At 35.4% G+C, this 23055-nt stretch overlaps 4 protein-coding genes, 1 long non-coding RNA gene, 1 other non-coding gene and 1 pseudogene across 9 annotated transcripts; 2 read left to right on the top strand and 5 right to left on the bottom strand.

Moving 5' to 3' along the window:
• Positions 1-587: 587 nt before the first annotated feature.
• On the top strand, positions 588-2402 carry LOC104780473 (E3 ubiquitin-protein ligase RDUF1 pseudogene; annotated as a pseudogene). The gene has a single exon (XR_015596817.1). The product of XR_015596817.1 is annotated as an E3 ubiquitin-protein ligase RDUF1 pseudogene (transcript).
• Positions 2403-3672: 1270 nt separating this feature from the next.
• Positions 3673-4721, bottom strand: LOC104780472 (small polypeptide DEVIL 15-like). The gene is made up of 2 exons (XM_010504973.3): positions 4069-4721; positions 3673-3809 (listed from the first exon to the last, which is right to left on the bottom strand). Exon 1 carries the CDS (start codon positions 4645-4647, stop codon positions 4138-4140), a length of 510 nt encoding a protein of 169 aa, XP_010503275.1. The 5' UTR covers positions 4648-4721; the 3' UTR covers positions 3673-3809; positions 4069-4137.
• Positions 4722-7718: 2997 nt separating this feature from the next.
• On the top strand, positions 7719-10301 carry LOC104780469 (protein LOW PHOTOSYNTHETIC EFFICIENCY 1, chloroplastic). The gene has a single exon (XM_010504968.3). The coding sequence runs from the start codon at positions 8001-8003 to the stop codon at positions 10008-10010; it is 2010 nt and encodes a 669-aa protein (XP_010503270.1). The 5' UTR covers positions 7719-8000; the 3' UTR covers positions 10011-10301.
• Positions 10292-12882, bottom strand: LOC104780470 (scarecrow-like protein 30). The gene has a single exon (XM_087510291.1). It carries the CDS (start codon positions 12204-12206, stop codon positions 10431-10433), a length of 1776 nt encoding a protein of 591 aa, XP_087366417.1. The 5' UTR covers positions 12207-12882; the 3' UTR covers positions 10292-10430.
• A 62-nt stretch (positions 12883-12944) lies between these two features.
• Positions 12945-16825, bottom strand: LOC104711112 (telomere repeat-binding protein 2). Its single transcript, XM_019244640.2, has 10 exons — positions 16128-16825; positions 15499-15652; positions 14790-15369; positions 14555-14698; positions 14411-14473; positions 14250-14329; positions 13945-14141; positions 13553-13852; positions 13406-13469; positions 12945-13315 (listed from the first exon to the last, which is right to left on the bottom strand). Exons 2-10 carry the CDS (start codon positions 15577-15579, stop codon positions 13148-13150), a joined length of 1677 nt encoding a protein of 558 aa, XP_019100185.1. The 5' UTR covers positions 15580-15652; positions 16128-16825; the 3' UTR covers positions 12945-13147.
• Positions 16826-18601: 1776 nt separating this feature from the next.
• TRNAG-UCC (transfer RNA glycine (anticodon UCC)) lies at positions 18602-18673 on the bottom strand. The gene has a single exon. It is a non-coding gene; the product is annotated as a tRNA-Gly (tRNA).
• A 1245-nt stretch (positions 18674-19918) lies between these two features.
• On the bottom strand, positions 19919-21515 carry LOC104780466 (uncharacterized). Of its 3 annotated transcripts, none has more exons than XR_766749.2 (4): positions 21190-21515; positions 20700-20754; positions 20491-20550; positions 19919-20365 (listed from the first exon to the last, which is right to left on the bottom strand). It is a non-coding gene; the product is annotated as an uncharacterized LOC104780466 (long non-coding RNA). The 3 variants fall into 3 exon arrangements; XR_002037602.2 differs by having other exon boundaries at positions 19919-20344; XR_002037603.2 differs by having other exon boundaries at positions 19919-20323.
• Positions 21516-23055: the final 1540 nt, after the last annotated feature.

Below are 23055 nucleotides of genomic sequence, written 5' to 3'. Positions count from 1 at the left end.
AAAAAATTCAACATTATGTTGATGATCAAGATGATAATAATATACAAGAACTGCACAATCACATGATTTCCAATATTCAAAGATAGAGTAGAACCTCTATAAACTAATACTTAATAAATTAATAATACCTATAAATTAATAATTTTTTTCGGTTCCAAGTTGGAACTAATATAATTTTAGACACTATTCGATAATATAATAAAATAATAAATTTTTCAAAAATTCTTTGTAAATATATAGTTCCATCAATAATATAAATTAATAATTATATAAAATTATCTAAATATATGTATATATATACACATTAATTTTTACTAGAGTTCTTTTTTAAGATTTTTATTATATAAAAATCTTTGAGTGATATCTTTAAAACATGATAATTGTTATTTTCTTTGTAATTGAATTTATAAAAATATTAGTTGTAACGATTGAATCTTATTTTTAATATTTTTTAATCGAATTAGGAAAATCTCTCTATAAATTAATAATTAATTTATTGAGAAATTAAAACCTCTATAAATTAATATATTTTTATGATTCTAATATTATTAATTTATAGAGGTTTGACTGTACTTTTATATATTTCTACATAAAAACAACACACAAACAGATCTTTTACTTTTTTTTTGGGTTCAAAATAGATCTTTTACCTTCTAAAACCAAAATATCTCTATACAAAATTACAAAATAAAACATACTTACCCCCAATAACGACGACGTTTAGTAACTTACCAAGAAAGAAACAAAAGGTGGGCCACACGCTGATTCTTCTGAAACTTCTTCGAAGGAAACACAGATTTCACATTTGGGTCAAATCTTTCGCACACGTCAATGACGCTCTTCACTGCAAAAACACACACCGTTAATAACTCCGTCATCATCTCCCCCCTAGTCAAAACACTGTCACGTGTTATCACCGTCAAAATCTAACGCCGTTAACACTAAACAAAACAGCGCTATATAAAACAAAAACTTTTTTTCTTCCTTCCTCTCTCATTAAAACTTCAGATCCTTTTCACCAGCCACACAAGTTTTTTTTCTTCTCCCTTTTTCAAAAGATGATGCCAAATTCTAGATCGGCGACGATAACTCCGGCGACCGAACCAACCACCACCACCACCACGACGGTTACGACGTCGTACTGGTGTTACAGTTGTACGCGATTCATCAGCGTTTGGGAAGACCAAGACGCAAACGCTGGAGTCTTATGTCCTTATTGCAACGGTGGATTCATCGAAGAGATCGAAGATTCTTCCTCTAATAATTCTTCCGTTGCGGCGATTCCGGCGACGACGACGAATCAGGAAGTTAGATCGGTTGGAGATAGTCATAGATCTGTAATTAGACGCCGTAGATCCAATCGCCGGACGTCGTTTAATCCGGTTATCGTTTTACACGGAGGAGGAGCTGGTGAGAGAGTTGAGAACGAAGAAGGAGACGGAGCTGCTAGAGAACGACGCGCTTATGAGTTTTATTACGATGATGGATCTGGTTCAGGTCTTAGACCTCTTCCTGATTCTGTTTCCGAGATCCTTATGGGATCTGGATTTGAACGGTTGCTCGAACAATTGAGTCAGATCGAAGCGTCTGGTAACGGAATCGGTAGATCTGGGAATCCGCCGGCGTCTAAATCGGCGATTGAGTCTTTGCCTAGAGTCGAGATCTCTGATTATCATATGAAGGCGGAAGCTAATTGCGCCGTGTGCACGGAGGTCTTCGAAGCAGGTGTCGAAGGTCGTGAGATGCCGTGTAAACACATTTTTCACGGGGATTGTATCGTTCCATGGCTCTCGATTCGGAACTCGTGTCCCGTTTGTAGATTCGAGTTACCTTCGGATCCGATTCAACGGAGTAGCGAGGAAGAAAACGCTGTGGGGATGACGATTTGGAGATTACCAGGCGGTGGTTTCGCTGTTGGGAGGTTTAACGCGGCGATGAGAGAAGGAGAGAGGGTTTTGCCGGTGGTGTTGACGGAGATGGATGGTGGTGGACTTGGTAGTAATGAAGGACCGAGACGTATCTCTTGGGTTAGAGCTCATGAGACACCGGAGATGAGTAGAAACGGTGGGAGTTCAGGTAATGGTGGTAGATTGAGAAGAGCTGTTCGTGGAATGGTTTCGTTTATGAGAAGAGTGAGACCAAATCGTGGCTCTTCTTCTTCTAATTCGAATTCGAATGCGAATTCGAATCTTATTGATTTGGATAGTGATGGTGAAACTAGAGTTATGAATCGATCGACTTCGTTGATCAGAAGATTTTTCTGATTAGGTTGAAAACAAAAAGAAAACAAAGTTCAGATTTTTTGGTTTGTTGATTCAACAATGTAATGTATATATATTTATTCAAATTGGGAAATCTCTTGTTACAATCAAATTTTATTGGAAACAAATTTCGAAGTAGTAGTATTGGTTTGCCTTTTGTTTTCTTGAAACTTTTTTTTATTGGATTCTGAGAAAGTGAAAGGGTTGTGTTTGTTTTGTGTTGGTGAGACATGACATGAATGCACGGTTGTGAAATTGATTGTTTCAAAGTTACCAAATTCGAATCCAAATTCATTTTGGGGCAAATCGGGTAATGGTCTCTGGGATAACTTTACAAAAACATCAATTCCATCAGACTAGATTGAGTTACGTGGATACAACAAATTTCTCAAGAAATAAAAGAGTTTCCCGATTTAACACATAATCCTTACATTGTTTATTTTTTTCTTGTTGAAATGGATATGTATGTTAAGTTGGCATTCGTCATGACTTACATCATCAAGCTGATGATTTGAAATTATTGTAACATTTAATTTGACAAAAATAAAACGAATGGATAGACTTCATTCATAGACAAGGTCTTATTAATAATATCTTTCTTTTCTCTTGTGACAAAAAAAAACAATGTGTGAAAGGTTCTTTCATCTACTCTAAATGGGTGGTCCTATAATTGTTGGAACTAATAATAAAAGTCAAGAAGTTTTGTGTTAGATATTTTGTAACAGTAAGTCACTGTAAATATGTAACCAAAGAGATCTAGATGCTTGAATGTGAAGTGATGGTAGTGGAGCTACGAGGAGTTGAGCGGACCACTTGTTCTCTATTTTACATTCTTTTTTTTTTGGTGGGATCTATTTTACATTCTTTTGAAGTAAACGTATTTCTTCTTTTTTTTTTCTCCTCCACTAAGGAATGTTATTTTTATACATGCGGTCCAATAGTTATAAACTAGATTCGGAAATTTATAAACCGATTATAAGTATCACTGTGTGGTCCTGCGGGGGCATATAAAACAGTAAATATAACTCTGCTAGTTGCAACAGAAATAATGTAAATGTCGTTAATGCAAGAAAAGGTGGTGTAGAAGTGGAATCAAAGTTGTTATTGCTGGCCCAATATTCAGTAAGGACTCAAAAGCCAAACTGCTCCAACGAAAATGCTTTAATTTCCTTATTTCAATGAGAGACACTTCACAAAAACTTCATTCCTATATGGAGAGACTTTCTAAAGAACACGGTGATTCCACAGGAGGTTTTACTATCATATTCTTAAAAGGAATAGGCAATATCTTAAGTTAACGGAGGATGCATTGGATATTCCCTCTATGCGATCCGGTTTCGAGGATCACGCTTCTAAATCACTTGCTAAGGACGTTGACGGGCCTAGTATTTGTTACTTCTCTTACGACCATTATTCGAATAACGGTGGTACTGGAGTCTCATTGTGGGAGCGGCATTGGCTTTTTGGACCACACGAGTTTTCAACCTCGCCCTACTTGTGAATCTGTGATCTATCTATCCCACAAATTGGTGATCATGTATCCAATACCTGGCAAAAGTAAACGCTATATACATAAACATTCTGTAAACTCAATTCAAAGTAACAAATTGAATCTAATTTTATCTAAAAACAGAATACTCTAAAAGTTACTAACACTCACTTAGAACTAGAAAAATACTCCGCAACCCATTCGGTTGTTTTTCTTTACAATCAAGTTCATTTATAACTTAAGTGTTTGAAGTTAATCGGTGGACAATGTATATATAGTGAATATAAAAAACAAGAACTTCAACATATATATGGCTACCCTTATATGTATTGTTTTTTGCTTCCACAAAGATTTTTCTTCAATATCTGGATCCAATGCATATGACTCTCAAGAATGTTTGTGCCAGCAAACGAGCATGAAAACGCAGCGTTTGATTATGTAGAAGCGGGACTTATGCTCTTTCGCCACTTTCAAGCATTTTCGCGTCACGGAAGCTCCTTTCTGAGACAAGCTTCTAGAGAGATCTAGAGAAGACTTGGAAGAGAAATGATGAGCTGAAGATTTCGTGGAACAGCTTCTAGCCAAGAGCAAAGACTTCGAATCTTTAGGCTTTGCTGAGAAACTCCGTCTGAAAACGGGGTCCGAAGAACAAGAAGACGACGAAGACGAAGGTTTAATTGAGAAGCTTCTCGAGAAATGGGATTTGGATGATGAAGGATGAGAAGCTGAAGCTTTTGTTGAGAAGCTTCTTGTGAAAATGGGGTTTGAAGAAGAAGGAGAAGATGAATCTTTGGTTGAGAAGCTTCTTGTGAAAAAGGGTTTTGAAGAAGAAGAGAAATGAGTAGTTTGAAAGATGGAGTCTTTCTTTGTATGGTTCCATAGCTTTTCGACATCCATGAGTCAACAACAATGTGCGTCCTTCGTAGTGTGCGTAAAGAGAGAGGGAGAGAGAGTTTAGAGCAAAAAATGAGTTTAAGTGTCGATCATACCTATACATGTATGTATGTTATATATAATAGGGTCTACATGACTACATCCTTTGCATGGATGCGGCATAAATGTGGTTGCATATGGGAATCGAATCTAAGGAAAAATCAATGTTTAAGTCATTTTGTCTATTGAAGTGAACAAAATATAAATTACGCATGCAATATTATATTGTCAAAAACACATTTTTGAGCTAAACGCAAGTTTTTGTTGTTGTTGTTGTGAATAACTTTTACATTTACACCTCTAAATTAGGTTAAATTTTAACTTGAATATGTGTGACATCCTGATGCAATAATCTTCAGTGATGATCATATAAATGGGTGTAAGTGTAAAACTAACTAGATATATATGAAGTATTTTGAATTTACTAAAAGGTAGTTTTATATTTGCATAGATGATAGTATCATTGGGAGTTATCTATATACGTATAAACTTAGTTAAGAAGACTCCAGCAACAAAACTACATATAAAAAACGATTGGCAGTCAACGAGTGTATAACTTTGACCGCGTTTATAAATGTTATTTCACTGTCAGTGTCTGACGAGTTTTAATTATTTTCTAGTAATCTGTCGGGTAGTGATCGAACGTAACATGATTACGTGAAGATTCGATTAATAAATTTCCAACACAGTAATTTTTAGCAACTTTTTAATCCATCTAAAACTAAATATAAAATGATCAAATTAATGTAGAGTGAACTTATAATTCACTTTAGAGTAGTTAGTTTTGTTCTTGTTCTTCAACAACTTACCTAACATTTTAATAATTCACATGTTAAACACTTAAACTGAACGTTAGTTACAAGGGACATGAACTACATGTTTGACACATTACTACATGTTTTTTTTTCCTTCTCTCTTAAGACTGTCACATGCCAAACAGGGCAAAATACGGAAGGATTAATATTAACGTTGTGGTCAATGGTCATCTAACATTAGTTTTAGTTGGATCGAAGACATATGTATATAAAGACACTAAACTTTTGGGACCAAAAGAACATTTAATGTTTTTGGAAAGAAAAAGAAAAACACTTCAGACCAATTTCACATTCACATGTGAGCATGTGAGTTCTTACAAGGCATGGTCTATGGAGACTTCTTAGTTCCCATTACTCACATTCATCTTAATGCACTTATCAACTAATAGGAAAATCTTGGTTTCACGAAAAAAATATTACAATTTCTGATGTAGGTAACACTAGTGATTGTCTTACTAAACTCAACTCTGCCGTTAATCAAATATGTAAACATAGCCCTGAAAAATACATGGTACCATTGACAATCTCAGCTAATTTTGTTTCTGAAAATTGATATTTCGTTAAAAAAAATATGTGCGGGGACAAGACCACAATGAGTTTGTCCAATACCCTAGCTACTACGAGATACTTATCATGTAATATAACATGGGCGAACACAATTAACACGAAATTTTTCTTTTCAAAAAAATTATAAAATATATATATATATATATATATATATATCTACATATAAACAAAAATATTTAAAAATATGAAAACAATTCTTAATATAAATTTTTGTTATTAAAATACATAAAATAAAAATAAGCAAAAATCTAAAGTTATTACTTCAAACAAAAAGAATCTATCAATACATAATTTAATTATTATCATATAAAAAAGAATGAGAATACATTAATAAAAATTAGCAAATATAAGTAAGACATTGACCGAGTATAAACAATATATTTTTTTTTTACAATAATCATATTGTTGGAAATAATCATATGAACATTTCTAAGCTAATTATGTAATTAGAAAAACTAATTCTTGATACTTATAAAGTTTGGTGAGCTTATTAACTTAAAATATCTCTATTTATAAAAGCAAATAGAAAATATAAGTACAATAATCATCAAGTAACATATATATCACATAAAAATATTTACTTTCTTTTGATTATCTATCATCTACATATTACAAAGAAAAAAGATAAATAAATTAGTAATATTGCACATTAAAAAGGTAATAAATTAATCAAAACACTATTACATCATAATAAATAGCTTATTACAAATCAAACTATGTTTTGGATTTAAATTATAGATTTCTTAATTGCGTAGTTGAAATAAATGTATTGCTTATAATAATTTTATATTTTGGGTTAAAACTGCTATTGTTGGTTATTTGTTAGATTTACATTTCTACTAACACCATATATAAATATAATATATTAGTAATTATTTAATCTTATATAATTTTAGTTTTCTTTCTTATTTAAAAAGTTGTTAAACACCTGTGGAAAAAAAAATTGTTAAACACATAAATAGAGTATACTAAAAATAGAAATAAAACAACCTTTTTGTGAAAAACAATCATAATAAAACATCAAAAAGAAATGTAATTATGATAATAGTTTTGATCCAAAAAATCTCACAACAACGGCTGGATGGATCCGAGAAAATATTTCTATTAGGCTCATATGGGCAGCTCTCTTTGGATGGGGATCTGTAGTTCTACATATATCAGAAAGGAAAGTTTGATTCACAGTTATTCAACAAGCATGGATTCATGGACTGACGTCTATTTGTTTTAAATGAAATAGTGAATTTCTCACAAAAATAATTAATAGAAAAATGTATGACATATTTTTTGCCGGTATTTATCAACAAACTATGCTTTGGGTCTCAGGAATTCCAACGTGCAGAATTTATGTTTGTTAAGAGAAATTGTAATAGCTAAGCATGATTGTACAACAGTAATATTTTACTTTGCTTGTTTATCACCGCTTATATGATTAAAGGATTGTTTGTATGACTTTATTTTGCCGGAAAAAAAATTAAAAAATTTGCATACTATATGTTAATGTATAACTACTTAATTAGCAAACTAACAAATATATTAGAATAACTGAAAAATTAAAAATATATCAGTAACATCTAGACTAGTAGTGGTTAATTAAAAAAAAAAATAGAAGACAAATAATTAAGCTTGATTGAAGCCCATATAAGCCCAATAGCGACAAATGCTATCTCTTCTCCGCCTTTCATCACGATGAATCCGCCATTGAAGTTGTTCTAACTTATTTTCTAGTTACTCCACTTTCCCTCCTCTCTGCCTCCTCAATTTCGTTTCTTTGAAAGATCTTTGAGCTTCCGATTTTGTAAAATTGGAAGCGAGTGCTTCTTCCATCACGCTTCCACTCAATTCCGCTTCCGCTTCCGCTTCTGAAGCGTGAATCTCGTGTGTCTTTTGACGCTTCCACGCTACATAGAGCTTATGTGAGACCGTGTTGGAAAAAAGATGCAAGCTTTAAGCATTTGGCCATTAAAGTCTGGTCTTTTGGTTGGTTCAAGATTGGAATTTGAGTTGGATTGTTCTTGTTCTGTTGTAGTTAGCCCTAAGACTAGAAATAGACATTGTTTTCTTGAACAGGCTTGCTTTGGTAGTACTAGTAGTATCTCTAGCGGGTTTGCCATTAACCCTACTTCAAAAGTTCTGTTTTTGTGTGAGCCAAAGAGAAGTTTGTTGGGATCATCGGTTGGGGTAGGATGGGCCACGGAGCAACGAGAGCTCGGGGAAGAAGATATTTCCACAGAAGATTCAAGTTCAGCTTCTGAACCACAAACTGTAAATGGAGGAGAAAAGAACAATTCAAGAGTTAATGTTAGAGAATTAGCGTTTAGTTTACGAGGTGCTAAGACAGCTGATGATGTGGATGATGTACTCAAGGATATAGGAGAATTGCCTCTACAAGTCTTTTGTGCTATGATAAAGGGTTTTGGCAAGGACAAGAGATTGAAGCCTGCGGTAGCAGTAGTAGATTGGCTTAAGAGGAAGAAGATTGAATCAGGAGGTGTCATAGGTCCAAACCTTTTCATATATAACAGTCTTTTGGGTGCGATGAAACAGTTGAGGGAAGCAGAGAAGATACTGAGTGATATGGAGGAAGAAGGGATTGTTCCAAACATTGTTACTTACAATACTTTGATGGTTATTTACATGGAGGAAGGGGAGTTTCTCAAGTCCCTTGGGGTTCTTGATTTAGTCAAAGAAAAAGGTTTTGAGCCTAACCCGATAACATATTCAACGGCTTTGCTTGTCTACAGAAGAATGGAAGATGGTATGGGAGCTCTCGAGTTCTTTGTTGAATTGAGAGAAAAATATGCAAAGGGGGAGATAGGGAACGAGGCCAATTACGATTGGGAATATGAGTTTGTTAAGCTCGAAAACTTCATTGGTAGAATATGTTACCAAGTGATGAGGCGGTGGCTGGTGAAAGATGAAAACTGGAGTACTAGAGTGTTGAAGCTTTTGAATGCAATGGACAGTGCAGGGATTAAACCGAGTAGGGAAGAGCACGAGAGGCTTATATGGGCATGTACTCGTGAAGAGCATTATATTGTTGGTAAAGAATTGTATAAAAGAATCAGAGAGAGGTTTCCTGAGATAAGTCTATCTGTCTGCAACCATTTGATTTGGCTGATGGGTAAGGCTAAGAAATGGTGGGCAGCGTTAGAGATCTATGAGAATCTTCTTGACGAAGGACCTGAACCTAACAATTTGTCTTACGAGTTAGTTGTCTCTCATTTCAGTATCTTGCTGAGTGCAGCTAGCAAGAGAGGGATATGGAGATGGGGAGTTAGGTTGCTTAACAAAATGGAAGATAAAGGATTGAAACCGCAGAGCAGACATTGGAACGCGGTTCTTGTAGCGTGTTCAAAAGCCTCTGAGACTGCAGCTGCGATCCAAATCTTTAAAGCAATGGTTGACAACGGCGAAAAGCCAACGGTAATCTCATACGGTGCACTGCTCAGTGCTCTTGAGAAAGGGAAGTTATATGATGAGGCGTTTCGGGTTTGGAACCATATGGTTAAGGTAGGGATTGAGCCAAATCTTTACGCGTACACGACAATGGCTTCAGTTTTGACAGGACAGCAAAAGTTCAATCTTTTGGATACCCTTCTCAAGGAAATGGCTTCAAAGGGTATTGAGCCGAGCGTTGTGACTTACAACGCGGTTATAAGTGGTTGCGCGAGGAACGGGTTAAGTGGTGTGGCTTATGAGTGGTTTCATAGAATGAAAAGCGAGAATGTTGAGCCTAATGAGATAACTTACGAGATGTTGATCGAGGCTCTTGCAAATGATGCAAAGCCAAGGCTTGCTTATGAGTTACATTTGAAGGCTCAAAACGAAGGGCTTAAGCTCTCTTCCAAGCCATACGATGCGGTTGTTAAGTCAGCTGAGACTTATGGAGCCACCATTGATCTTAATCTTTTGGGTCCTCGACCAGACAAAAAGAAGAAAGTTTAGTCTGATGAAATACATTGTACAAATTCCAATGTTACCGTGGGGTAAGGCACATCCAAGGATTGCCATGTCGGGGACAGAGAACAAAGAACAATTGCAGAGGACTCTTAAAGACAAGAAAATTGCTATTGCAGGGACGAAGAAAGTGTCCAAGTAATCATCTTCAATTATTTCCTTCTTGTTCTGTAATACTTTTTTTAGTTGTCTAGTCTCACTGTTTAATTGTGATTTGTAATCTTCTAAACTTGTTTCCAAATCTTGGTTGGCATATATGTACTTTCAAGTTTCAAGAAAGTAGAGAGACTCGTTCCATATATATGAGAGCAAACAGATTCTACAAACACCTTAAAACCAACAAATTAAAATAAAAAACAAAGAAATGGAAAGCTAACAAAATTATGCAAATGATTGCAAAATTGTTAATTACTTCTTAGCAGGTTTCCAGCAGGAAACAGCATAAAGGACTCTTCCTTTCCAGCCCTGAAGCATCCAGTGGTTATCATTGTCAATCACAAAATCTTTATGGTAACGTTGTTTCACTATTTCTTTCGCGTGCTTTATGATCTCTTTGTTTAGTTTCGCCGGTTTGAACCCGGCTCTTAAAATCCTAACCTGCCATTGCTTGTAAGTTTCAGGCCTTGCAAACCGTTCAGACCCTTCACAGGCTATCACACTCATTGCATCTCTTACGATTAGCTCCCTCTCCACCAGGGTCCTGCAATCGTCTTCTTCTGGTAATGTGGCCTCATACATGTCAAAGAGAGCCGAGCAATGGAAGAGAGCTTCTCTGAACCTTGTTAGGAAGAAGGGTGAATTGTAAGTCCCGTTAATCTCTGCAAACACAAAGAGGTCAGGATTGATATCTCTGAATAGTTTCAGAACCGTGTCTCTCGGAGAGTTGAGTGACATGGTTTCATCTGGCGTATACTGTAGCCGGAGGATGCAGTTGACAACTGTTGTCTCTCCACTGTTGATCACAAGCTCATCAAGAGTTATGTCTTCCCAGTTTTTGGCTATGAAACTGTACTCAAACGGGACTTTGAACTTGTCACAGAACCTCTTCAGTCTTCTCCCTGTCTCTTCAAGCCGCTCTGATGGACGGAAACCTGACTGAGGCAGCTCGATACCAGTCACACGGAGCAGTGGTGGTCCGCCTTCACGGTTTGACAGAGCTTGTATCAGACAAGGCAACTGAAAACCATAGAGAATCCCAAAATCAATGATGTGAAGTGTGGTTGCTTTGGAAGCAAGCTCATAGATTGTTCTGTTTGCAGTGAAGTAACACATTCTTAAGGTGGGGCAAGCTTGAACAAACCCTTTGTATGCCTTCAAAATGTCCACCATAGATGTTCTGCTATAAGTAGCAGATATTGGTGTAGCCATGGTTCCGGTAATACGTGCTTCAAGCGCTTCGGCTAAGTGATAACCAAGTCTCTGAGTTGCATCGCCGCGGATAGAAGAGTGTTCTCTTATCTCCTTAAGTTTCTCAGCAGCTCTAGACTGGTCAAAACTCGCCACTGCTTGCGCGCATTGCATCAGAAGATCTCGCATATCAACTGGCTGTTCTGACTTTTGTTGTTTGGATCGGTTCGATGAGCCCTTTGCTGGTTTGGTTTTGTTTGGTGATGCTTCTCCATGATTATTCTTTTGACATATCAACAACACTTCCTCGTACTTTTCAGCCAGCTCATCCATTGTAGATATTGCAGGGAGCTTCGATTTCCTTCCACCCTCAAGATCATCATCCCTATGGTGATACCTTCTCGTTGATTCCTCTGAAACTACTTCAGGCGATCCAATGATATCTGAGGTTGGTTGATGTAAGCTCGTTATAGAGCTGAAGTTTCCGAGAGAACCATCCTCTAAATCGTTGGAGATTTGATCAGAAGTAGGAGGAGATTGATCTTGAAGCACTTCGTAGAAAGATTTCTCGGCGGCTTGTAAAGCCAAACTGTCTACCAACATACAAGGCTGACCTTCAAGATCTTCCTCCATCAACATGTCATTGATGTACTTGAAGACAGGAAGGTAATCTGAACATACCTTAGACTCGGTAGGAGAAGAAGAGTCGCTCTGAGATTCAGATTCGTCGAAACAAGTGAAGCAAGATTCATCAAGATTGTTCATTGGTTTGCAGCAAGATCCAGAACCGTTTTCGAATTTGAACCCATCAACGGTTACTTGCAAAACAGAATCCATAAAGGATCAAAACTCCTGAGAGAATCTCAAGGAAGATTAAAGAAGAAGAAGGAGAGGAGGAGAGAGACAAAGAAAGTGTAGAATAAGTCAACTAACAGAAGAAATGAGATATAAAACTAGAGGGAAGATTCATGTGAACACACAAGTGGAGAGATGTTGATATATATAATAAGGTATTGTTATTTTGGTTATTGATTATCTTCTTTGCCAAACTTTGGTTATTGTTTATCTTTGTCTTGGCAAAGAAGAAAAATGAAGGTTCGAGGAAACAGAGAAATGTGTGGGGGTTGAGATAAACACTAAGCCGCGACCACAAAAGGTTAGTAATAATATGTCCAAAGACTTTATCTACTGTCGTGGGTCCAAGTGTCTAAAATGCTATTTGTCTTCTTGTTATTGTCTTCCTTTTTGGTCACTTTTCTGGTCAAAAATTTGACTTGGTACTTTGAATATCTTTTTAACATAAGACCAGAACAACTTTTAGCGTATGGTTTGTGTATGTCATCGCCTAAACACTCTATATGTTGATCCTAGCTTTAATCGCTCTATCTCTCTGTTGGAGATAGTGAAGAGACATTTGTAGGAAAAAAACATACGTGTCTTATGTAGGGAGACTAGATTTTTAACTAGTTGGTTCAGGTTGCAATAGTTGTGAGATTATAATACGAATCTTGATTTCATCAGGATTGGCCGAGTCATCATCAATCATATAGAGAGAATAAAAATGTCACCAAGAGATTTACAACAAATCCTTCACATTGTTAGAAAAAACTCAACCTTATTCCAATTATAAAACTTTACACTTGAAAGAAAGAAAGTAAAAAAAAAACAAGAAGGACTGAGACCAGAGCTTCAAGTATGTCAGAATCTTACAATATTGATGATCATAATAATAATACACAAAGGTTCTTTAGAACAAGAACCTGTTCAGATTAGAGCCTCTATACCTGAGAGGATGGTGGTGGCTCAATCTGCAGTTGATGCATTAGGTGTTGTGACCAGTAAGCGTGTGCCTTCAGAACACGGTCCAGAAGTTCCTGTGGCACCGGCTCTCCTCTCCGCTGCTGTGGGGATATCCTTGCCGTGTGGACCAGCGTCTTCCATTTATCCTACAAAAGGCAGAGACTCAACACCAACAACAATAATAGTAATTTTCCAATATGTCAAAACTAAGACAGTTAGTTTAAAAACTAACTAACCTTGAGATCAACGTAAGTACGGTGGTCTGCGTCCACAAAAGCATGAACCTTAACGTCTCTCCACCTGAAGTTAACAAACATACATACAAAACATGGTTACTATTTAAAGAAACATGATAAAAGAATGCAATTTATTTTGTTTCTTACCTTCCGGTTCCGAGATTCTCAACAGCTTGGACTAGTGCTTCTACTTCAGTAACTGAGAAAGGTCGACGAATTCTGCGATGTGCAGCTTGCTGCTGCTCAGTCCTTTTAAACTTACGGTTAGGAGTCCGAGGAGCCAACAACGCTGATGACGCAATAGGAACCAAAGCTCTAGAATCATCAGTTGATCCTAGTTTGCCAAAGGATTCAGATGGGGATGGTGTTGAGTCATCATGATTAGGATCCACCAACACATTGTCGCGGCATAACATCAAATCATCACAGGCATTTTCTGACAGATAACTGGCAGAGAGAAAATGAGGCCCTTAAGCCGCAATAGACTGATTTTTTTAATCGATGTGGCATCTCTGAGAGTGAAGAGAAGAGTACTGAACCTGGATAACAGCGGTTGAGAGGTGGTTCCTAAGCTAGGCTCTAGGCTGAAACCGAGAGAATCCAAGTGCGTGTTCTCCTCAGAGATCCCAGTCTGAAGAAGGGTTTTGCTATCATCTCGAACTTTCTTTCCTTGAACCATCAACCCGACTCGGAGTCCATCCCCTAGTATGGTTGTCACTGCTTCCATCACCATCCGCTGACAATCCCAACATAAAAAAAAAAAAAAAAAAAAAAAAAAAAAAAAAAAAAAGATAAGTTCTTGATCAGGATTTTCAGCACAACAAGATTTGGAATACTATTGCACCTTCAATGAGCCAACAGTAGCAGTTTCTGGAATCTCTATGAAAAGCTCAGGCACCCTAAAAGACTTGATCCGCAGCCTCACTAAAGAGAAACAAAAGAAAAACATTTTAAAAGAAATAATAATAGCCAACAAAGGATACAGATTGAGACACCATTACTTACCATGATGGTCCCTTGACACAAAAGATGCATTTCGACTTTTCATGGAAGTTATTGTTCTGTTTCCTGCAGATTAATTTTGTGCAATCACGTTACAGCAGCAGAGACTTACAACATCCTGAATGAGAAGATGACAATATTGTGAACCTTTATGTGTCTTTCCTTGCAAACGGTAATCATCAGAGTTCGAATCAGAAATACTGTCAAAGTACTTCCTTTTCTTGATGGGATAACTCCTCTGATGATTGTGCGTGTAATAACTCCTCTTTGAGCAATACCATGGCTTTGCATCTACAAATACCAGACATCAAATCACACGTTAACTTAGACAATAAAACTAAAAAAAAAAAAAAAAAAAAAAACACTAGTTAGGCAATATTACCTGTGTTGCCTCCTTTCCAATGTCTAGAAGCCAATATCTTCCTGATTCTTCTGTCTCCAATACGAGGCACAGGCCTAGTCAGACGAGGGCGAATGTACCCAGAGAAGTTTTCATCATCATCATCATCATTATCATTTCTAGTAAATAAATGTACATCATCATCCCGAGAATCATTGGGACTACCGCTCCCACATGCTCTTACTTCGGTACTACTGTTACTACCTATACTAGCTACAACATCAGGTTTTACATTCACCCCCGGATTAAGATCCTTCCTAAAGTTTCTGACTTTACTAAAACCCTCAACAACCTCCTTGTCTACTTTGTCACTTACTACCAACAAGTGATTAGGATTTGTTGTAATCACAGAGCTAAATCCACACTTGCCATTGTCAAATGGGCTCGGGGGTCCTGATAACGCGTTTTCTTCGGCATGGAATTCCTTCTTTACAGTATTTTGTACAACTACACAGTTTTCTCCACCCGCATTCACCGAGCTTTCTCCCTCGAGCAGCAAGGTTCCAGCTACGGTGGCCAATAAGTCAATCGCGCACAGTTTCTTCTCGTAAATGCGCCTCTTCTGTCAAAAAAAAAAATGAAGAAATGTGAATGATCATCCATGTAACACACACACACACACACAATTTGTGATCAATTCTGTAACAGCTAAAACCAGAAACTGTGAGAATAGCAAAAGGCCCATTTTTACCCGGAGTGATCTGGGAGCTCGAGCTTGAGGAGGCAATATGTAACCATCGTCTCCAAATTCCAAGACTTTATGCGACACCATTACTTGGATGCATAACACAAATGATAGTGATTGCCACGAGCGATAAAGCAATGAATGAAACTCACAGCACGATCTGTGTAGATAAAGAAACAAGAACCATAAGACTCAATTCACATAAGAGAAAAACATGAATTATACAGATCGGTAAGGATCTGGGTTTTATCAAATCAAAATCTGATAAACCATCCTAAAACCCTGATCAACTCAAGATCCAAATCAAGAACATAGAAAGCGTAATTCAAATAAAAGCTTCGATCTTTGAATTAAAAGAACATAACAGATCAAACGTAGAGCAAAAAAAGAGAGAGACACTTACAGATCGGGTACACAGATCGATAGAATGAGAATTTTTTTGGTTTGTATAAACAAAACGACAAAACATCAATCGAAGAAGATGACGATAACTTCAAAACAGATAACACAAAAACCCTTTCAAGATCCAAACCCAAACCAACGAATTTGAAAATCCTAAGACCAAAACACAAAACTTTCGACAAAATCGAGAACACAAAAACCCATCAAGAACAAAAAGTTTAAATCTTTCTCACCTTTCTATGAATATTCAGTTTTCCAAGAACTGTAAACGAAATTGAAATTCTTCAGAGAGAATGAGAGGATCAGAGTTGAAGGAATCAGAATTCTTTAACACACTGAATCAAATCTCTAACCCATGTTTTTAACCCCAAGAAAGTGATTGAAACTTTTTTTTATTTTTTACTTGTATCAAACGCTACCTATATGATTATGTTCTCTCACCACAAAAAGGATTTGATCAAAATCTCTCTTTTTTTTTCTTTTTTTTTTTGCGACTACCAAATTATACAAAAACCCTCAAAAGTGAAGTAAACCACCACGTCTTTCTTGCTTAAACCCCTCTCAATCTCATAGAGCCATATGTAAAAATAACTCAACCACCGGAGCTACCGGTATTACCAGTCCCGTTCTTACCGGGTTATAATAACCAGTAAAAAAAACATTCACCCTAAAGACTCAGGTTCTTTTACCCATCCATGGTCGAGATGACCCACGACACACACACACACTCGTAAGTCCTTAGATTTATGACACGTTGGTAAAGAACTAAAGATGATGGCTTTGGTCCGTAGCCTTTTGAGTAAATTACGTCTTGTCACTGATTTTATTACAAACAAAACTCATTTCCGGCAAAGAAAATGTTTTTTTTTTTTTGGTAATATATATTTTAGTTTCTATTTGGAATATTCGTTTGTGCTTTTATATTTTCCCTAAGAGAAAATAACCAAATTTTCCAGAAATATTTATGTTTTAGGAATCACGTTTAAAGATAAGATGGTCCCTAGTTTGTTATATTGCAATTATGAGGTACTCGATTTCTCTTAATTGGGAATATTAATTAAAACTGAACATGGTACAGTACCTGATTCCAAAATTTTCACAGAAAAATATGTTTAAAATTTTATATTGAAAATCAATCATGAATGTAATCTATTTAGTATATATAATATGAACCATTTTACATTGTAGATGTGACAAGAAAAGTAAAAAAAAAAAACAATTAGAGTTGTACTCGATCCAATTGAATCTGTTGCCATTAGTAAAGAGCAAAGAGCCCCAGCAGTTTATGAACCTGTTTTTAGGAAAGGTGAGATTATGAGAATGTATCTTTGTCTAATCCCCTTGTGTTTTAAATTTGTTTGCTCTAACTAAATATTTCCATGTGTAAATGAATACACTCTCATAATTAATTAAATTCATACGTCGATGTTTCTAACGTTTAACGAATTTTTATCCTGTGTTGAGAAAAATAAATTAAAAAGTCAACATTTACGTACAACAAGTTCGACATATTTATAATCCTGTGTTGGATACAATTACAAATTATTTCATTTAGCCCCACAATCATTATTATTATTTTATTTTTTTAAAAGGAAGGCCTACCTCTTTTCTTAAATTACAATAAAATAATTATGTCATCTTATCCTATCTCGAAAAAGTTCGAAAGGGATAAAAGGTGGGTGGTTTTGAATTTATATCATACAAACACCACCGTTCAATATTAAATTTGTTTGGAAAATACTTAAAAAGAATATTCTAACATACATATACAACCAAAACATATGCGCAATTTCATGCATATTTTAGTTTTAAAAGGCTAAGATCGATGGTATATTTCAACCCAAAAATGAGTGCATATAGAATATATAGTATACTTCAACTAAATACGTAATGAAAAGATACATTTATATGAGTTACGAGGATTTAGAGAACGGTGGTAAACTAGATATTACTCAAACATTTCTAGATCATGATTGTGAATCTGTGATAGACTTTTCATGAATTACTTCGAATAAGATAAGTTCACTATGAAAACTTATCAAGTTCGTTTTCTCATTTGTGATATGGTCCGATCAACGTCGAACATTTGTTTCACCCAAAAAAGCACCTAACATTTGTTTCACCCAAAAAAGCATCTAACATTTGTTGGTTTTTAGATCTTTTTGAACTTTGAAGACTGAAGAGACATCAAATAGTCACTGAACTTTTCTAAAAACTAAAATCGTTAAAATAACTTTTTTTTTGCTTTGAGAATTCACTATTTCAGTCATTTAAATAAAAGCCAGTTCGTTTTATCTGTGGGCTCATATTCGTGGCAACACGAGCTTTTTACTCTTTGTTACGTTTTCCTTTGAAACACCGTTATTGTCGACGCATAATTGGTAAATTATTCAACGGATAATTTTAGGTACAGTAATGGCCCGTTTGTATCCACTGATCCCACACATAAGATAGGAAAAAACTATAGTGCGTGAATAAAAAAATTCTTATTTATATCTCTAGAAGCATATGGAATTAAAGGTGATACCATAAAAAAAGAAATTCCATCATATTTTTTTATACTTCTAAGTTACTTATGTTCTTGACCTCTGGTTCAGATGGTTTTTACATTTCACATTTATTTGTGTTCTCGTTTTAATATGGTTTGATTGGACACATCTATGCTTTGGTGCATGGCTCTATTTTGGCGTGGAAAAAAAATGTAAAATGCGTCTTCCGGGAGTCGAACCCGGGTCTATTGCTTGGAAGGCAATTATCCTAACCGTTGGACTACAGACACTTTTTATTGGATTTTCATACTATTCCTTATCAAACGTAAACGATTCCAAATGATATAGATAGGTAAAGTTTATGCACAAAGCTGATGCTTTTCTGATTTAAAGCAGAGACAGAGAGTTAACTGAGAAAGTGAAGTAACATGGCCCATATAACTCCACCCACTAAATTTCAGATTTCATAACTTTGTTACTCAATGATTCATAACTTTGATAGATATGATTCTCAAGCGCTTGTGTTATTTGATTTGAGTAGCAGCATCAGTAATCTTCTTCTAGAACGTTGTTTTCCAAGCGTTTTAGGTTGTGACAAGAGTGAATGCTTTGTCCCAATCTTGGCTGGCAGATTCTTGAATATTGTACTCCCCTATTGAAGGCCACCATCAGTCCCCGTCCAAGTGACTTTATCCCGTTCATTCATAAAATCAAAGTTCAAAGGCTTTGGGGGTGGCTCATTACTTTTTTTGTTGGACTACTACTATTGCTTCCTCGACCTTCAGAATGCTTATAAAATTGCAAAATCAACAGTTCAAGTAAGGAAGAAGCAAACAAGGGGTTTAAACTTTTAAGGTGGTGTCTGTCTACTAATAAAGTTGGGAAGAAAGAAACGTTTCTGACTCGCTTCGGGATACAAGTCTCCGTTTTTTCTTTCTTAACAGCCTTTTTAGGCATCCCGTATTCCCAGTAGTACAAAACCTCCTGGAAGTTACGAACCAGTTATGGTTCGTAGCAAAACTACATTACAAAACCACACATTTCAAACATTGCAAAATCATATTCTTTTCGAAACAATGGGCATTCTTCACGACTTCACCTTTTGATACTAGAATTTTTACCCTAGAAGGTCTCAATTAACCCATTGGGAATTTCACTAACAATTAAGATGCATCAAGATAAAACAAGTCAAGCCAAATTCAAAGAGGTTTAACTATCCAATAAGTGAACAAACTTATTAAACTACTGGACGAAAGCCAAACATGGATAAACAAATGATAGAACAAGCAATAACAAGCTAAACGACTTGCATGCAGAGTAATAGAGAACAATCTAGTGCAACAGAAATAAAGAACAAGTTCAATATTCAGAAACAATCAGATATGCTTGTAATATGCTAGTAATTATCATTGTGAAAATATATTACCAAAAATCGAATAAAACAAAATATGCTAGTAGCAACATTCCCGATTTTTATGCAAATGTTATATTGTTTTCCTTTTTAATTTGCATATAAATCGGAACTAAATATTGGATTTGTAAACTTTTCAAATTTTCAATTTAAGTTTTAAGAATCTTCATGTACAGAGAATCTTTTCCAAGTCCATTTATATTTTTGCTCTTACGTCATAATCCTTTAATCTTTTGAAACCCTAATTTTCTGTCTCTTCTCGTGTGACTTATCTTTTGAAGGCTTGCTGTTGAAGAAATCGTTGAGGAAGACACTAAAGCCATAACTTGTGTTTATTGTCTCGTCTCCGATTAAAAGAGAGAGAGAGAGAGACAGCGAGAAACAGCCGTCGGGAAAACAGAGAGAGAGAAGAAATTAGGGTTGAGCGGCGTCGATGATGAAAGGAACCTCATTTCCCCTGGATCTAATCTTGGAGGTACTCGTACGGCTTCCTGCATAATCTGTTGGCAAGTCGCGCTGCGTGTCGAAGCTGTGTTCATCAGCCACCACCCTTCCATCAAAACTCATATGTCTAATGAAATTCAAACCGGTGTGTTTAAAAGAGGAAATGGACATTACAAATAAGAGACTAGAAAGTTAATATAACTTTGTGATTGATTCCAGCTTTTAGGACAGTGGAGCTGCTCATAAACGCACCTGGGATGTTCTGTCTTCTCTTAACGCATGTGAGAGAGGCTTAGACTCTTCCCGTAGTTCCTGAGAGAGAAACGGATATCTCTTCAATTTTAGCAGTTAAAACTAAACAAGCGCAGCTAAACGACAAAGCTTTATCTGACCTGCAAATTTTTCTTACTTGCCAATTTAAGAAAAGTTTAACAAGGATCAAAAATGAATGTTTAATTTACCTCTTCTTGTTAAAATCAGATACACCATTTGCAACAAGGACCAATTATGAATGTTCTGTTCCAACATCCAATGAATTCAGATTATCATGCTATCAGCTATTAGAAACACATGATTTGATAACAATTTCAATATGAGATTAGAGATCAAGATAAAAGGGATAGGAAATCGAGAAGACAAACAAACCATGTCAAATATAAAACGAAATCTAAGTAGAATATTTAAACATAATCCAAACTAACATATAATAAAGTCATCTATAAGCTAAATTTGTGAGAGATTAAACAAAATACAAAACGAAATCTAAGTAGAATATTCAAACATAATCCAAACCCCATAACAAAATTCACAAATCCAGCAAAATTCAAAATTCAAAAAAAAAATTAAACAACACCAAATTCAAACCTAAAACTTATAAACCCTAAATTAACCTCCTATCAGATTAAAACCCCACAAATAGAATTCACCAGCGCAAGAGAGAAAGAGGCTTACCCGAAATGAGAGACGTTGCCACATTGAATTCATTTAGACTTGTTGAAACCACAAAGAGAATGAATTTTCAATTCTAGTCTTATATGCAAGAGAGGCATGTAGATTCGATTTAAGGTGATGTAGGGTTTGGGTGAGTTGGGTCGAATGAAAGAGAGACGGAGGAGGTGGACGAGGAGTATGAGGGTGGGGGAGCGCGGTTCAGCTATAGCGGCAGAGACAGTAGAAGAGTAGGTCAGACATCAACGATAGAGAGGAGAAGAGATCTACGAAGTTTTTTTTTTGGGTCTAAGTTTTTTTTTAAAAAATTGTCTGTCTCCAAACAAAATAATAAAGGGAAATGTTACTTTTTTTTCTAAGTGTTGGTTCTAGTTTCCAAACAATTTTTGCTATGAATTTGCTACATTTGTGTTGTGTATCACGGTGTTACAATATTTTGTGTCACAAAATATGTAGCATTTTTGCTACAAATTATGTATGTTACTATTTGTCATTATATAGCTACACTTAGTAACTAATTACAGCTACAATATCTATTAATTTAAATTTTATCAATAATATGTAACCGTTTCTAGATATTATTTGTTATTAAATTGTTCGTAGGAAAAAACGTAACTATATGATACAAATTCCCTAGTGAAACAATGTCTAACATTAATCAGTCATATCCTCAAACTCCAAAGAAAACAAATTAATCAAATAATAATTTTGTAATAAATACAAAAATCGATTCAAGAACAATAAGAGAACAATGTTAACAAGATATTTGAATTTAGGTTTGCCGAATCTTAGTCACATAATCAATTTTGGAAGATATTCACGTAAATCAAAAATTAAATCATTAGTCTGTCAAAATTTACAAAATATAATAAGAGAAGCAGTGTGAGAGAGCACATAGCTACAACCAACTAAATTGACTTAAAAGATAGATCTATGAAAAATTAGAAGTCACAATCAATCACCTAGATTAATATTTGGTTGAGATGATTGATATGGGTATAAGATGGAAAATGACACCAAATAAAGATTGGATAAATGAATCAATAAATAAAATTATCCAGATTTCAACGAAGAAAAGTGAATCAATGCCGATTAATAAATTGAAAAAAAAACAATAATTAGATTTTTTAAAACTCGGAAGTGTGAAATAATACTCAGGGAAATAAAAACTCTTTTCAAAATCCATAAAAATCTTTATCTATATAAATAAAAAGGTGTACAAAATAAACAGCTGTGAAAAAATTAGAGGTGCGAAACAAAAAGGTACGTAAAATTAAGAGGTGCCAACATTGAAAGTTATGCTTATGATGAAGAAACACAATTGTTGGATCAAAACATTGTCACTTTTTTAAAAATTAACAAATCTAAACTGCTGTTATTTTAAATTGATCCTCAAAAGTGGGTTTGATGTTATATATATATATGCTAGATTAGGATCCGTCCGATGTGCGGTTTAGAGTTTTTAAATTAAAAAATTAAATTTAACAAAGAATATAAAGTAAATAATTTTAGTAAGTAAAAACTATCTATAAAAGTAAGTAGATACACCGAGGTGTCCAATGTGATATTTGGTGTAAAAGGTGCGACTCCGCGGTTGAGACTATTCATCATGTTTTCTTTGAATGCCCTCGCTCTAGTGAAGTTTGGGATCTATCTTACTCCGGTCTCGTTAGAGGGTTTTCCATATGAGTTGGTGTACTCGAATTTGGATTTTGTTGTCTGTAGGAATGCCTCTCAACAGGGTGATCCTGATCAACTTTTTCAATTACAATGGATTTTATAGGCAATCTAGAAGGCCATAAATAAAAGAGTTTTCAAGGTTTAGAGATCGAGGCAAATGATATAATTGTTCAGGCTTCGAGAGATAAG

The sequence above is a fragment of the Camelina sativa genome, chromosome 4 (assembly GCF_030686135.1).
Source record: "Camelina sativa cultivar CO46 ecotype springtype chromosome 4, ASM3068613v1".
Taxonomy (NCBI): domain Eukaryota; kingdom Viridiplantae; phylum Streptophyta; class Magnoliopsida; order Brassicales; family Brassicaceae; genus Camelina; species Camelina sativa.
Note: the sequence above shows the minus strand (reverse complement) of the source record. Positions and strands in the feature narration are given on the sequence as shown.